General features: G+C 43.8%; 1 protein-coding gene across 2 annotated transcripts in view; it reads right to left on the bottom strand.

Annotated features, from left to right (window-relative positions):
- The window catches only part of RNF220 (ring finger protein 220), a 47915-nt gene that overhangs the window by 10199 nt on the left and 26640 nt on the right, over nucleotides 1-11076 (bottom strand). For both annotated transcript variants that reach the window (XM_010019132.1, XM_010019133.1), the window contains exon 7: nucleotides 514-622. In XM_010019132.1, the coding sequence (XP_010017434.1) occupies nucleotides 514-622 (109 nt within the window). The remainder of the gene's footprint in view (nucleotides 1-513; nucleotides 623-11076) is intronic.

Raw genomic sequence — 11076 nt, 5'->3', positions numbered from 1 at the left:
CAGCAGGATAAAAACCCAACAGGAGATGCGAAGCTTTACAGGCTCCCACCATCAGAGGGAGCTGCTGCTCTTCTTCAGGAAAGCCACAGCATCGCAACAGAGCAAGCAGGACATCGACAACTTTTAGGTGATAGAGCAACATTCCTGTTTCCAAATCACATTGAGAGTCTCAGGTAACAGATTCTGCTCTCTCCTATGGATATAAATCTGTGCATGCAGGAAAAGAACGCTGGTATCTGGAATTTTTCTGTAGGAAGGCTGAAAGTTGTCTTAAGTTGGGGCTTTTCTGCCCCTCATACAGATGGACAGCTACAAATACCAGCGGAACAATGTCATGCATTCAGAAATTTGCATTGCTGAAAAGACCTAGCACCTTCATATAAAAGGCTAATTGGTGTATAGGGACAAAGATGAGTTCCCCCACCCCACCCAAAAAAAAGAAGAAAAGCCTTTTCCCTCCTCAGCAAAGATACCAAAGCATTTCTGATTCATTACAAGTGGAGTGCTACTCACCATGCAAATGAGACATTTATAGCGGTCCCCACGGGAAAGCTGCCTTTCTAACTCACGGACACGAGCCTTTAACGCCTCAAATGTTGTCACTGCCGAGTCTTCTGTAATTCTGCAAAAGATGATGGAGAGTGAGCATTGCTGTGCACACAAGACTGTTAAGAGTTTCGGGGGAAATGGATCCCATAACAGGTACTGCACAGGAAATGGCAACATTCCAACTAATACATCCACCTTGGGGTGCAGAAGAATTTCTGGAAAGCCCAGTGTGAATTCTTCGAGGTGTTGTACTGAACACTTCCAAACACATCATAACAGAACACAACGGTGCTGGAGTTGCCAGCTTCCTTAGGACCAAATGCTCTGGACAATGTTCTGCACATTGCTCTGAAACTGGTGAGGTAACTTTCTGTAGGCAACAGGAGCTGCTCTTCCCCTTAGAGAATAAAGGTCTTTGCTGGCCATCAACCTTGTAAAACACAGAATCAGCTCATTACACAAGATAACACAATGCTTTTATATTACAGAAATTCCTAGCTTTTTGGGTTCCAACACTGAAAAAAACGAGAAACCAAAAGCAGTGGACACTGTGCCAGAAGGGTGGCTATAAAAGCAGCTTTACAATCTCTGCTTTCCCATTTCCTAGGGTCATTTTTGATGGGCAGCATTATCTCTTTTGTCACACAGGCGCTGTGCTGAGGGCAGACAAGTATATTTTCATGGTTCTGCAAGGCTGGTGAAAAGAGCAACTTGCCAACCTAAAAGCAAGGGCAGACAACAATGCTTAGCAAATGAGATGCAGGGAGCAATACAGACAAGGATGTGTCACTCCAGCTTGCTGTAAAATCCCTATTTCTACAGTGCAGACAGGAAGGGACCCTCAAACATGCCCCAGAAAAGGTTTAGAGCATCGCATTGACATTAAAGCTTTCATTCTTGCAAAAAACCAAACCAGCAATTTCCATGTAAGTCAGTGAACTTCAGGCCTGTTCAAGCAGACTCAGCTCAGAAGAACCCACAGAGTACTGCACCACCAGGAGCTGCATCAATCACAGCATAACCCACAGCAGCACCTACGTGTTCTACCTTTTTAGGGGATGATTCATCAACAAGTGGCTAAAACATGGGTCTAGTGGAATCACTACAACCAATAAAGTGAGCTGCAGTCTCAGCACTCCTACTGCACGCACAGACTCACTCCTTTGTTCATTAGTCACTTACTGCCAGCATGCAGGGAGGGACCTGAGGCAGCTCTCCCTTGAGGTGACTCTGCCGGCTTCTCCCAAGGCTCTGAAAACAGAGCTAGTTGAAAAGATCTTGAGTGATTTTCTAATTATGACACTTCAGAAGAAACTGCAGCTGCAGGAGTGCATCTGGTTAAGTACCAGTGTTACAGAGCTCCTCCAAGTTCACTCCTGCCTTTGTACGCACCAGACACTCTCTGCACGAGTTAACTGAGGAGAAATCTTCATCAGGAGACTCACTGCAAATGAGAGTTGCTATGAAATGGGAACAATTTTAAAACTGCAAAAAAGGCAAAGAAATACACGTGTCCCATGACAGACTAGTGGGTGAGGATTGCCTGGGGACAGGGACATTGTGCATTCAAGTCTGTGTATCTATAAATATTCTTTGGAGTGAAATGAAAGAGCTTCAGTAGCAGACAGTGCTCCCTGCTGTGAAACGCTCACTTGCTCCTACTCATTGGTATAAATTATTACCACATCCCAGCTTGGGTTCTCACCCTCAAGGAAGAGTTGTTAGTGTTTTCAAAGAAAGTCTAAAAGGCGTTAGTTTTGTCCAAGGAAGAATTAGTATTATTTGTTTATAGCTTGGAGATTGTTCTTGAATGAGAAAATTGTTTCCCTTCCAGTCTGGCCCATCAACAAGCTGATGCTCGATGAAGGCTGCAGCTGAATTTGACTTTCTGGAATCCACTTCTTCCGGCATGAGTAAGGCACTGGAACTGTAAAGGCAGCAAGTGTGGCTTCTGTCAAAAGCAGGTGGCAAGCAGAACCTCAACCCTTGCCAAATTCTCCTATTACTATCTGTAGAGCTATCTGTCCTCTGAAGGGCAGACAGCGCAGCAAGGAAAGGGAAAAGTTGATTCCTTGAGCAGATCCAAGCAAAGGCATATTCATCCCTAGTCCCACCCCAACAACTGCCAAAGCTTGAAAAGGAAAAATTTGCCACTGCAACAACTAGAGGAGATAGAAAATGGCTTGTTTATAAAAGCCTAAATGGCTGACCCCCATCGGCCAATTTCGGAAAGTCTCTGAAATAATCGTACCTGTCCAGTAATAAACGAATGAATCAGAAAAGGAGGCTGAATAGAGGTATAAGCAATAATACTCAGAGGCTGCCTGATACAATGGCCAATCAATAGGAGGGCTGTAGATCAGGGTGCTAGTTAGCTGGAAAATTACCACACCGCTGTGTGCGTCACGCTGTAGGGATCCTGGACAATCAATGTGGGAGGTATTGATTTAGTTATTATCACTTCATATGCTCCAGACATTGTTAAATATACATTTATTAACAAGACTGGGGTGCATTGGTAAGAGAGGGAGCTTTAGCCACTGCAGTATCTCCCAGCGCTGATCAAAGCTCAGCTGTGACAGACTTTAAACTCCATGTTCTCCCCGCCAAGTTGCTCTCAGGACAAATCCTGACGCACAGTGTAGTGCTGAAGACGCGGCTCCTATCTCAAAAAAGAGAGGGTTTGGCCATAAGTGAGTATTTTGCACTTGATTTCAGGAAAGCCTCTTGGAGCAGCAGCAACTAGGGACAAGGCGGCCAAGGGTCAACCCAAACCGAATGATAATTGCATGGTTGCTTCCGAAAAGCCAGAGGAAATGAGGTCAAGGGAAATAGGGAGAACATTAGTAAATAAAGGAAACTGGAACTACCTCCAGGGATGGAATAAAGACAAGAGTCACTTCCCATGTGTCTGGCTCCTGTGGTGGCCAGCACACTTGGGACACATGCCATTCCATTTAGCAACATTTTACCGTCAACCTGCTGCTTGTATCCTAAAGATAAGCATCGCTGAGGAGCAACTCTTCCTGCAGCAACAATCTTGGGAACTCCCTCAGGCTTCCCTCTTGCGTGCACACCTCATGTGCACTTGCCCGGACACAGCTGGAAGCAGCTTGGGCAGTATTTTTACAGGGCAATGCCAGGGTGGAGCGAGGGTCAGAAAGCCAAGCTCCACGGCCACGGTAAGGCTGCGTACAACTTACCTTGCCAAGGGAGGCAGAGGGAATTACAGGGAAGAAGGAACTGTATTCCACAGCCCTGCTCTCCCTGCTTGCATTGACCTCATGCTGGATACAGGAGGACTCTTTGAGCAATTTTGCGCCTCAGTGCTCTGATTTGACGTGTTTGGATAATGTCATTTATCAGCCTCCAGAGACCTGCTGAGCACAACTGCTGCCAAGGGCAATGCCTGGACCCCCAGCTCTGGTTCTTCTGGGGCTCCAGAACATGCGAGCAGCCTCACTGGTACCTGAACTGTCCTCCCTAGCCGAGGGCCTATCAATAGGGCACATCTATGCACTGTGGACCTACATCACTACAAACAGGGGAGCATGAGCAAGAACATTTATGCAAGAGCAAGAACATGAAGGGATGGCTCCTTGCAGAGGAAGCTTAGTCCTGTACTTTTCTCTGGACTTTGTGGCTAACTCTTCAACAACTTGTCAGTCACACAGTTGAGGAAGCTGGGTACCAAGGGGCAAGTCTGTGAGTCTGCGCACACAGCATGTGATAGTTTTCAGCCTTTGTGCCCAATGCATGTTTTTCTACTGTTCAGAGCATCTCCCCCAGGGCACTGAAAATAAGAACAAACTTTCTTTGAGCAAATCCTTGCTTTGTTCAGGTAAAAGACCAGAAGAAGGGCATGAAAATACCACAGGAAAGGAAAAAGCACCTATCTGTAGCTTTGAGCTGTTTGTCGGCAATCACCTCCTGGGAAATTCCCCTGGGAATCAGCTGTCCCCCTCTTTGCAAAAGAAAAAACAGACTTTAACCCAAACACTGGATATTTGTTAAACATTAGCATGCATGTGATCTTTGTTTCTCCAAATTAAATTGAGCAATTGCTACCCGCTGTCCCAGTGGGCAATCACAAGCAATTCCGTTAATTAAATTATCTCTGATTCTGCAGCTCTGGAATCTCTCAATTGACTAAGTCTGTGCTTTATCATCAACAAAATACTGGACAAAAAAGGAAACAAAAATGCTGATGTCAAAGTGATTGGCTTCAGTTAACCCTTCCCAGCTGGCTATCAAGGGCTGCTCAAGAAACTGTTGCGCTGGAACGAGCCCAAGAGCAAGAGCCTTGTACCAGAGATACCAGTAGCAGCTGTTCACTTGTGTTTCCTTTCCTTTTTACAGAAAAAACAAGCCACTATACCATTACTGCCTCCAGCATCCTGCCTGAGAGCCACAGAAAATGCAAACTGTTCGCTGCTGAAGAAGCAGAAAAACACCTCAAAGATCTGTAAGCCCCTGTGAATGCCCCATTCTCCCTTTACCCACATCTCTCTTGATGTACCCTGCTGTTGACAAGTCTCCATAAAACATTCCCCTTTGGTTTATTTCAACTGGATATAAATTTACTTTTCTTCATAAATGGCCACACTGTACACAGCATTCCATAAATTTTTACAATTCCACTGTTTGTATGCACCTTGTAAAAAACGCTTAGCACTGATTAAATGCACCACCAATAAAATTTCATGGGCTACTTTTGACACTTGATATTCTGACCTTCTTCTCTCTGCCACATACATTTATTTGTGTTTTCGTATGCCTTTAAACACAGAGTGGAAAATGTACAGTACCACTGATAAACCCGAGAGTGATGTCTTCATTTTTAAACAAAGCCTTTATCTTCCCTTGTCTGAGGTGAAGAACCTGATCCCAGCAGAACATACATGCCGTTTCCCTGCACCAAGGCTAGAGGTCAGGTCACTAGCAGCTTACATATCATAAATATTAGAAACAGACTGGTCGATACTTTGAAGACAGAGTCAAACTAAAGTAAGATTTCAGGAGCAGAGAAATTGCTCCTGGCCATATTCAACCATGGCCACAGGTGACAATTATCATAACCACTACTATGCTGCAGAAGAGAAAGCCTACTGCAGTCCTTGCATTGTGGAGCACGAATCTTTTAAACCTGATAAAATGATCCAAAAAATGACCCAGCATCAGTGCTCAATCATTTAATTGCAAGCCTTCTCTCATAACCAATTTACGTTTGGGCGAGAGGGCAACTTTTTCAGAGAAGAGACCATGTTTTATTAGCCTGTAACAAGCTGTGCAGATGCTGTGACATTGGTAGCACTGAAGAACAGCAGAGCATGATGCTGCTGCATTGGCTCTCACTCATACGCTGTCTTCAACACAACTCCCTTGCTATCCGAGTTCCAAATACTAACTAAAAACAATCCTAAGTGTTCTGGGATAAAAACTGTTTCTGTTTTCAATCTGGTGAAAGAATCTGTCCCCTCTTTCAATTTAGCAAGCACCACCTGCAGCAAGTGCTATAGCTGACAATACGGGGAGTTTATTTTGGCAGATGTGGGTGAGCAGTACTAAAGTTAGTGGGAGATATAGACATAAAGGCCTTTTGCACTTACTGGAGTGCAAAAACATAACATACAGCTGAAAAACAAAGTTTGTTATTAAGAAACAAACACTTAAACTGATAAGTTTTTGAAAAGAAAAGTTACAGGTGGCTAAAAGGAAACAGACACAGCTCAAGTATTTTCAGTACGTTAAAGTCTCTGAAAGAAGTCTAGTGTCAGGGACTGGTGGCAGATTGACTGCAAATCACCCCAGAACATGTGGGCTACTGGACTGGCATGATGCACTGTGATTTTATTTCACTAAATGAGCTGGCTGCAGCAGAAGGGGCCAGATCCCCAGCAGTAGAAAACTGCCCAGCAAAGCTGTTTGCAATAGAGCCATGTCAAATCACACAAAGTGAAGTTTAGACCCTCAGTCTATGAGTGCCAGTGATAAAAGCAAATTTTCTGGCAAGACATCAATGTTTTAGGAGCTCGCTTCCCCTTTGTTTAGCTAAAAATCTCATTTATTTGGTTTATTTGGTTTTAGACTAACCTTCTTTAAAAAGGCTGACTTATAATCCTGTAAAACATTGTCACATGTATTGAGGAAGTTGGCAAGGATGCTAATTTATTGTCCTCTAGGAAAAAAAAAAAGAAAAAAAAAAAGAGCCTTCTTTCCTTGATTAATGTATGTTTTTGTATTGTAAGATATTAAAGAATGTTGCTTCACCTGTAATTATAGAGAATAGTTTATTTTGGCAAAGTGCCCTGGCTTCTGGTTGCCAAGTTATGAATAATGCAATGTTCCCCATTCTAATTTCCGTGTTCTAAGTTGTGAATTTGGAGTGGGGTGCATGCAAGGGCACACACACACGATGCTCTCAGTCATGAGCGCCTCTATTTTATACTTGCTTGCACAACTTGTTAATACTGGCATTTGCTTGCCAAATTCAGAGTTGCTTCTGAATAATTTCATCTTGATGCAAACCAAAATGTTGTCTCTTTTTTTCCCTGCAGAGGAATTATTTCTCTTACACTTGCATGCACTGTCACAATACCACTGAGGGGAGCTTACTGCTGCACGAAGGCATTTTAAGGGCATTTAATAGGGACTTGGGTAAAGATTCCCTGAAGAATTTAATGACAGAGGAATTCATTATGCTTTCATATCTCCTCCGCCTCTATAACACAGAACCCAACAATGTCTTTACAGAAGCGGGAAGTAAATTCAGGCACTGGCTCTTTCTCTCTCTTTTTTTTTTTGGCCTGTGTTTCACTGGGACACATGTGCCCAGCCCCAATCAAAACAGAGACAGATGGCACTGCTGATCATTCAGAATAGAAGGAGCCTCGGAGTCAGCATGTTTAGATGCATTTGTAGGGCTGCGCAGTATCCACTGGCCACTGGGACTGATTTAAAAAGGCGGCTAGTGAAAGCCTGAGCTTGCGCCAAAATTCTAAATGTGCCATTTGAGCAATTATGATTCGACATGAAAGCTGGGAGAAAGAATGCGTGGGTCATTCTGATTTCGATTTAGAGACTATGTCCCCTGTTCCAAAGAGAAAATAAATGCAATCCCATTGCTTTACTGGAGCAGCCTTGGCGATAAAGGAAATAGCTATGCTACAGAAAAGTATTTTGTTGCAGCAAGGTTTTGTTGAGGCAGCACAGGCTGGGTTAGAAGATCATTCGCTAAACAAAGCTCCTAAATAGAAATAACTGCACATATGTTAATATCTCAGTTCACTTTTCAAATGTGTTCTTCATCCTGGTGACCCTAATTGTATTCCTAACAGACCTGTGAAGGTGCACCATGGTCTCTATTGCAATACAAGTCAAGGCCACAAAAGGCAGGCAGTGGAAATGGAAAATGCAGCTCCTCTCCCTGCTGAGGCACCTGTGTTAGATGTTTCAGCCTACTGAAACTTGGCTTCATCCGCAAGTAAACACGCCTGGATTATGACCCCACTCCACATATAGCTAGGTAGGTATATTCTTCTATTGGAAGACTTACGGCAGCTGTAACTTGTCATCTTACCATGGCCTGGGATTATTGGTAGCTTTGGCTGGACGACTAGGGTCCCTAAAGGTAAAGAGGAATAGCAAATTCCTACGGCTGAAAGGTGTTCAAAAAGTTGGACACACAGCTGAGTCTTGCAGCCAGCCTCTGTTCACAATGAAATGCCTTCTAGTCCCATGGCCTGCATCCAAACAGCTGAAATAAACAGGAAATATCTATGCTACTACAGCAGCACTTGGATTCATCTGCAGCCTTTTAAGGGCTTTACTGTGGAGGTGATATGCTTTCCAGAACTTCCATTCATGACTGCTGATTGGAGGTACACAAGGGCAGCATGGTAACACATCCTCCAGACAGCTTCCTACAACTGCCGCTGCTGCCCTAGAACTTTTACACTGTTGCTGTTTCCTTTGCAGGGAAAGAAAGGATCAGAATTAGTATCATTTAAGGTAATCATGCCTTCAAAAAGCAACATGAGGCTATTAAAGGAGGCCACGGCACATTAGTATCACATAACCAATTGAGGTCCCAGAGCTGAAAGAGGAAACCAGCAATGCAGAGGAAGGACAGGTCATGAGCTGGCTATCTGAGGGAAAAGCAGGAACGCTTATGCAACTGAGTGGGAAACAGCGGATTCTCCTGGACAGAAACTGTCAAAAAGGAAGAAAGAAGAAGTAAATAGGAGGAAGTGCCTGCAGTGGGAAGTGAGTAAGGTTAAGACAAGTACCGATGGCAAACTGAGGGCAAAAAAACAACACGGGTATTAAACTATGTTAATTACACTACTTGCTACTACACTGCTTCTGTAAAGGCATTGCTGGGTTCTGTGTTACTGGAGGAGATGAAAGGACAATGAATTCTTCTGTCATTAAGTTCTCTAGGAAATCTTTACCAAGCTCTGACTAAATGCGGCTTAAAACTCCTTGCAGCAGTAAGCTCCCCTCAGTGGTATTGCAACTGTGCTTATAAGTGTAAGAGAAATAATTACAGACTCTACAGTTGTCCCAGACATAGTTTAGTAAGCTGTAATAGAAACTGGGTTTGTTTTTTTTTTTTGAGGTACTATTTCATATTTATACTTACTAACTATAGTCTAAGAAATGCATAAACCACCAAGAGCCATAATTACAATCATCCCGTTGTCATACAGCAGCTGGCACAGCACAAACACTTATTAAGTCCAGCCACAACAGCCAGTAAGTGCCAAAGAAAGCAGCAGCGCTATTAACGCCAGCACGCAGCCAGCCTGTGCAGCCAGGGCTGCCCTTCAACAGATGCACAAGAGTGACAGCAAACTGGCAATGGATGGGGCACAACATGATCCCTTTTCTGCTCTTCAAAAGAGCATTTCCATACAAACAGGGAATGAAGCCTATGTAAAAATAATTGTTACTTTTCTCTTGAGAGCATCTGGGCACCATACAAACATGGGTAAGGGATGTGAATAAACAGTCACATCCTCAAAATATTTTCAGAAGGAACACAGCAAGATCTACAATGCTCCATCAGAGACGTTGTTAAACACAACAGGCTAATTTCAGGGACAAGTCCTCTCTCTGACAAGCTGCTCACACATCTAAGGGCAGAATTCGTCTGCTAGAAGGCAGCTGTTTGTGTTTTATAAGCTAAAGTTTCTCTTACCTATGGAATAACTCCAATATTTCACAGGGAATCATCATCCATCTAACTGAAGTACCCTCTAACAGACCATCAGCCTCATATCCCCTTTGAAATAGCACAGCTGAGCACTTGCTGGGCCACGATTTATTTTTTACCTTCTAAGACATCTTGCTAACTCTATAGCTCAGTAGTGACAGTCGAATTTCACACTGTGATAGCCCCCCATCGATTTTTCATTCCCAGGAAGCAACTCCACAAATTAAAGTTAACAGCATTTCTGAAACTAAGGGAAAAAAGAAAAGGAAGAAAGGGGCAGGAAAAGAGACACGAATGACAAGATGCCTAAATTGTGCCCCCAACATTGGAATGAAATTCCTTCCTGGGGTTTTCACCAGTTATGGGACAGGATGCTACTGCCCTCGAAGCCAGCAGCCACCCTGTCTTTGCAGAGGCTTCAGCTCCAAAACACCACAGGCTCAACAGACTTAAGAGTATACATGAAAATTAAAAAATCTATGGAAAACTGCCCCAAGGCACAAGAATTAGACCAAACCTCTGGACACAGCTGCACTGAACAGGGATACCACCTTCCCCATGTCTGAGCTGCTGGCAGTCGGCCTGCCTTGCTGAGCTTCGTCATCTGCTAGCCTGTGATGAACCACGACACTGATACAATTTCAGCTGGTGCAGTGGTAATAACATTTGAGACATCATTGGCACAAGCAAATTCTACCGCACAGTTAAAAGAGGAAGCAGAATAAAGAAGCACAGCCCAGCACTCTGCTCTCCAACGCCACAATCTAGGGGATGAAGCAATGCCAAAGTCTCACTTTGTAAAGGAATGGAGCATCTGCCTATGCACCCTTTCAACACTGAACACCAGTATATATTACAAGCACATATTACACACTAGTGAATTACTGAAAGGAAGGAGTAAAACCTAGTAAAGATAACAATCTGAATACAAGCAACACAGCCAAGCAGTGCTTTCTCAGCCTGGCTGTGATGGTCCCATGTTTCAGTTCAGCTTCCTGGATCCTGTCTCAAGTTTACATGGGCTGATCTAGGACTGGACACACCAGGAGCACGGTGCTCTCTCTTAGCAGAGCACAAAGGGTTAGTTCATTTATGGCTCAAGTTAGTTTTTAAATTTTATCTTTACTACATGACATTCTTGTCTCCCACCAAAGCCTATTAATGGTGTGACACTATGGAGAAGGGCTAAGAAGCACTTATCCTCTGGTGTGAATTCACAACAGCTTCTGTTTCCGTCTGACACACCAGCTTAAGTGTGGCTCCTTCCCTTTCAGGCCTCTACTAATCCTCTGGCTTCACACTTACTCTAC

Source organism: Nestor notabilis, unplaced genomic scaffold, assembly GCF_000696875.1.
Source record: "Nestor notabilis isolate BGI_N333 unplaced genomic scaffold, ASM69687v1 scaffold19797, whole genome shotgun sequence".
NCBI lineage: Eukaryota > Metazoa > Chordata > Aves > Psittaciformes > Psittacidae > Nestor > Nestor notabilis.
This window is presented reverse-complemented; position numbering and strand designations above follow the sequence as displayed.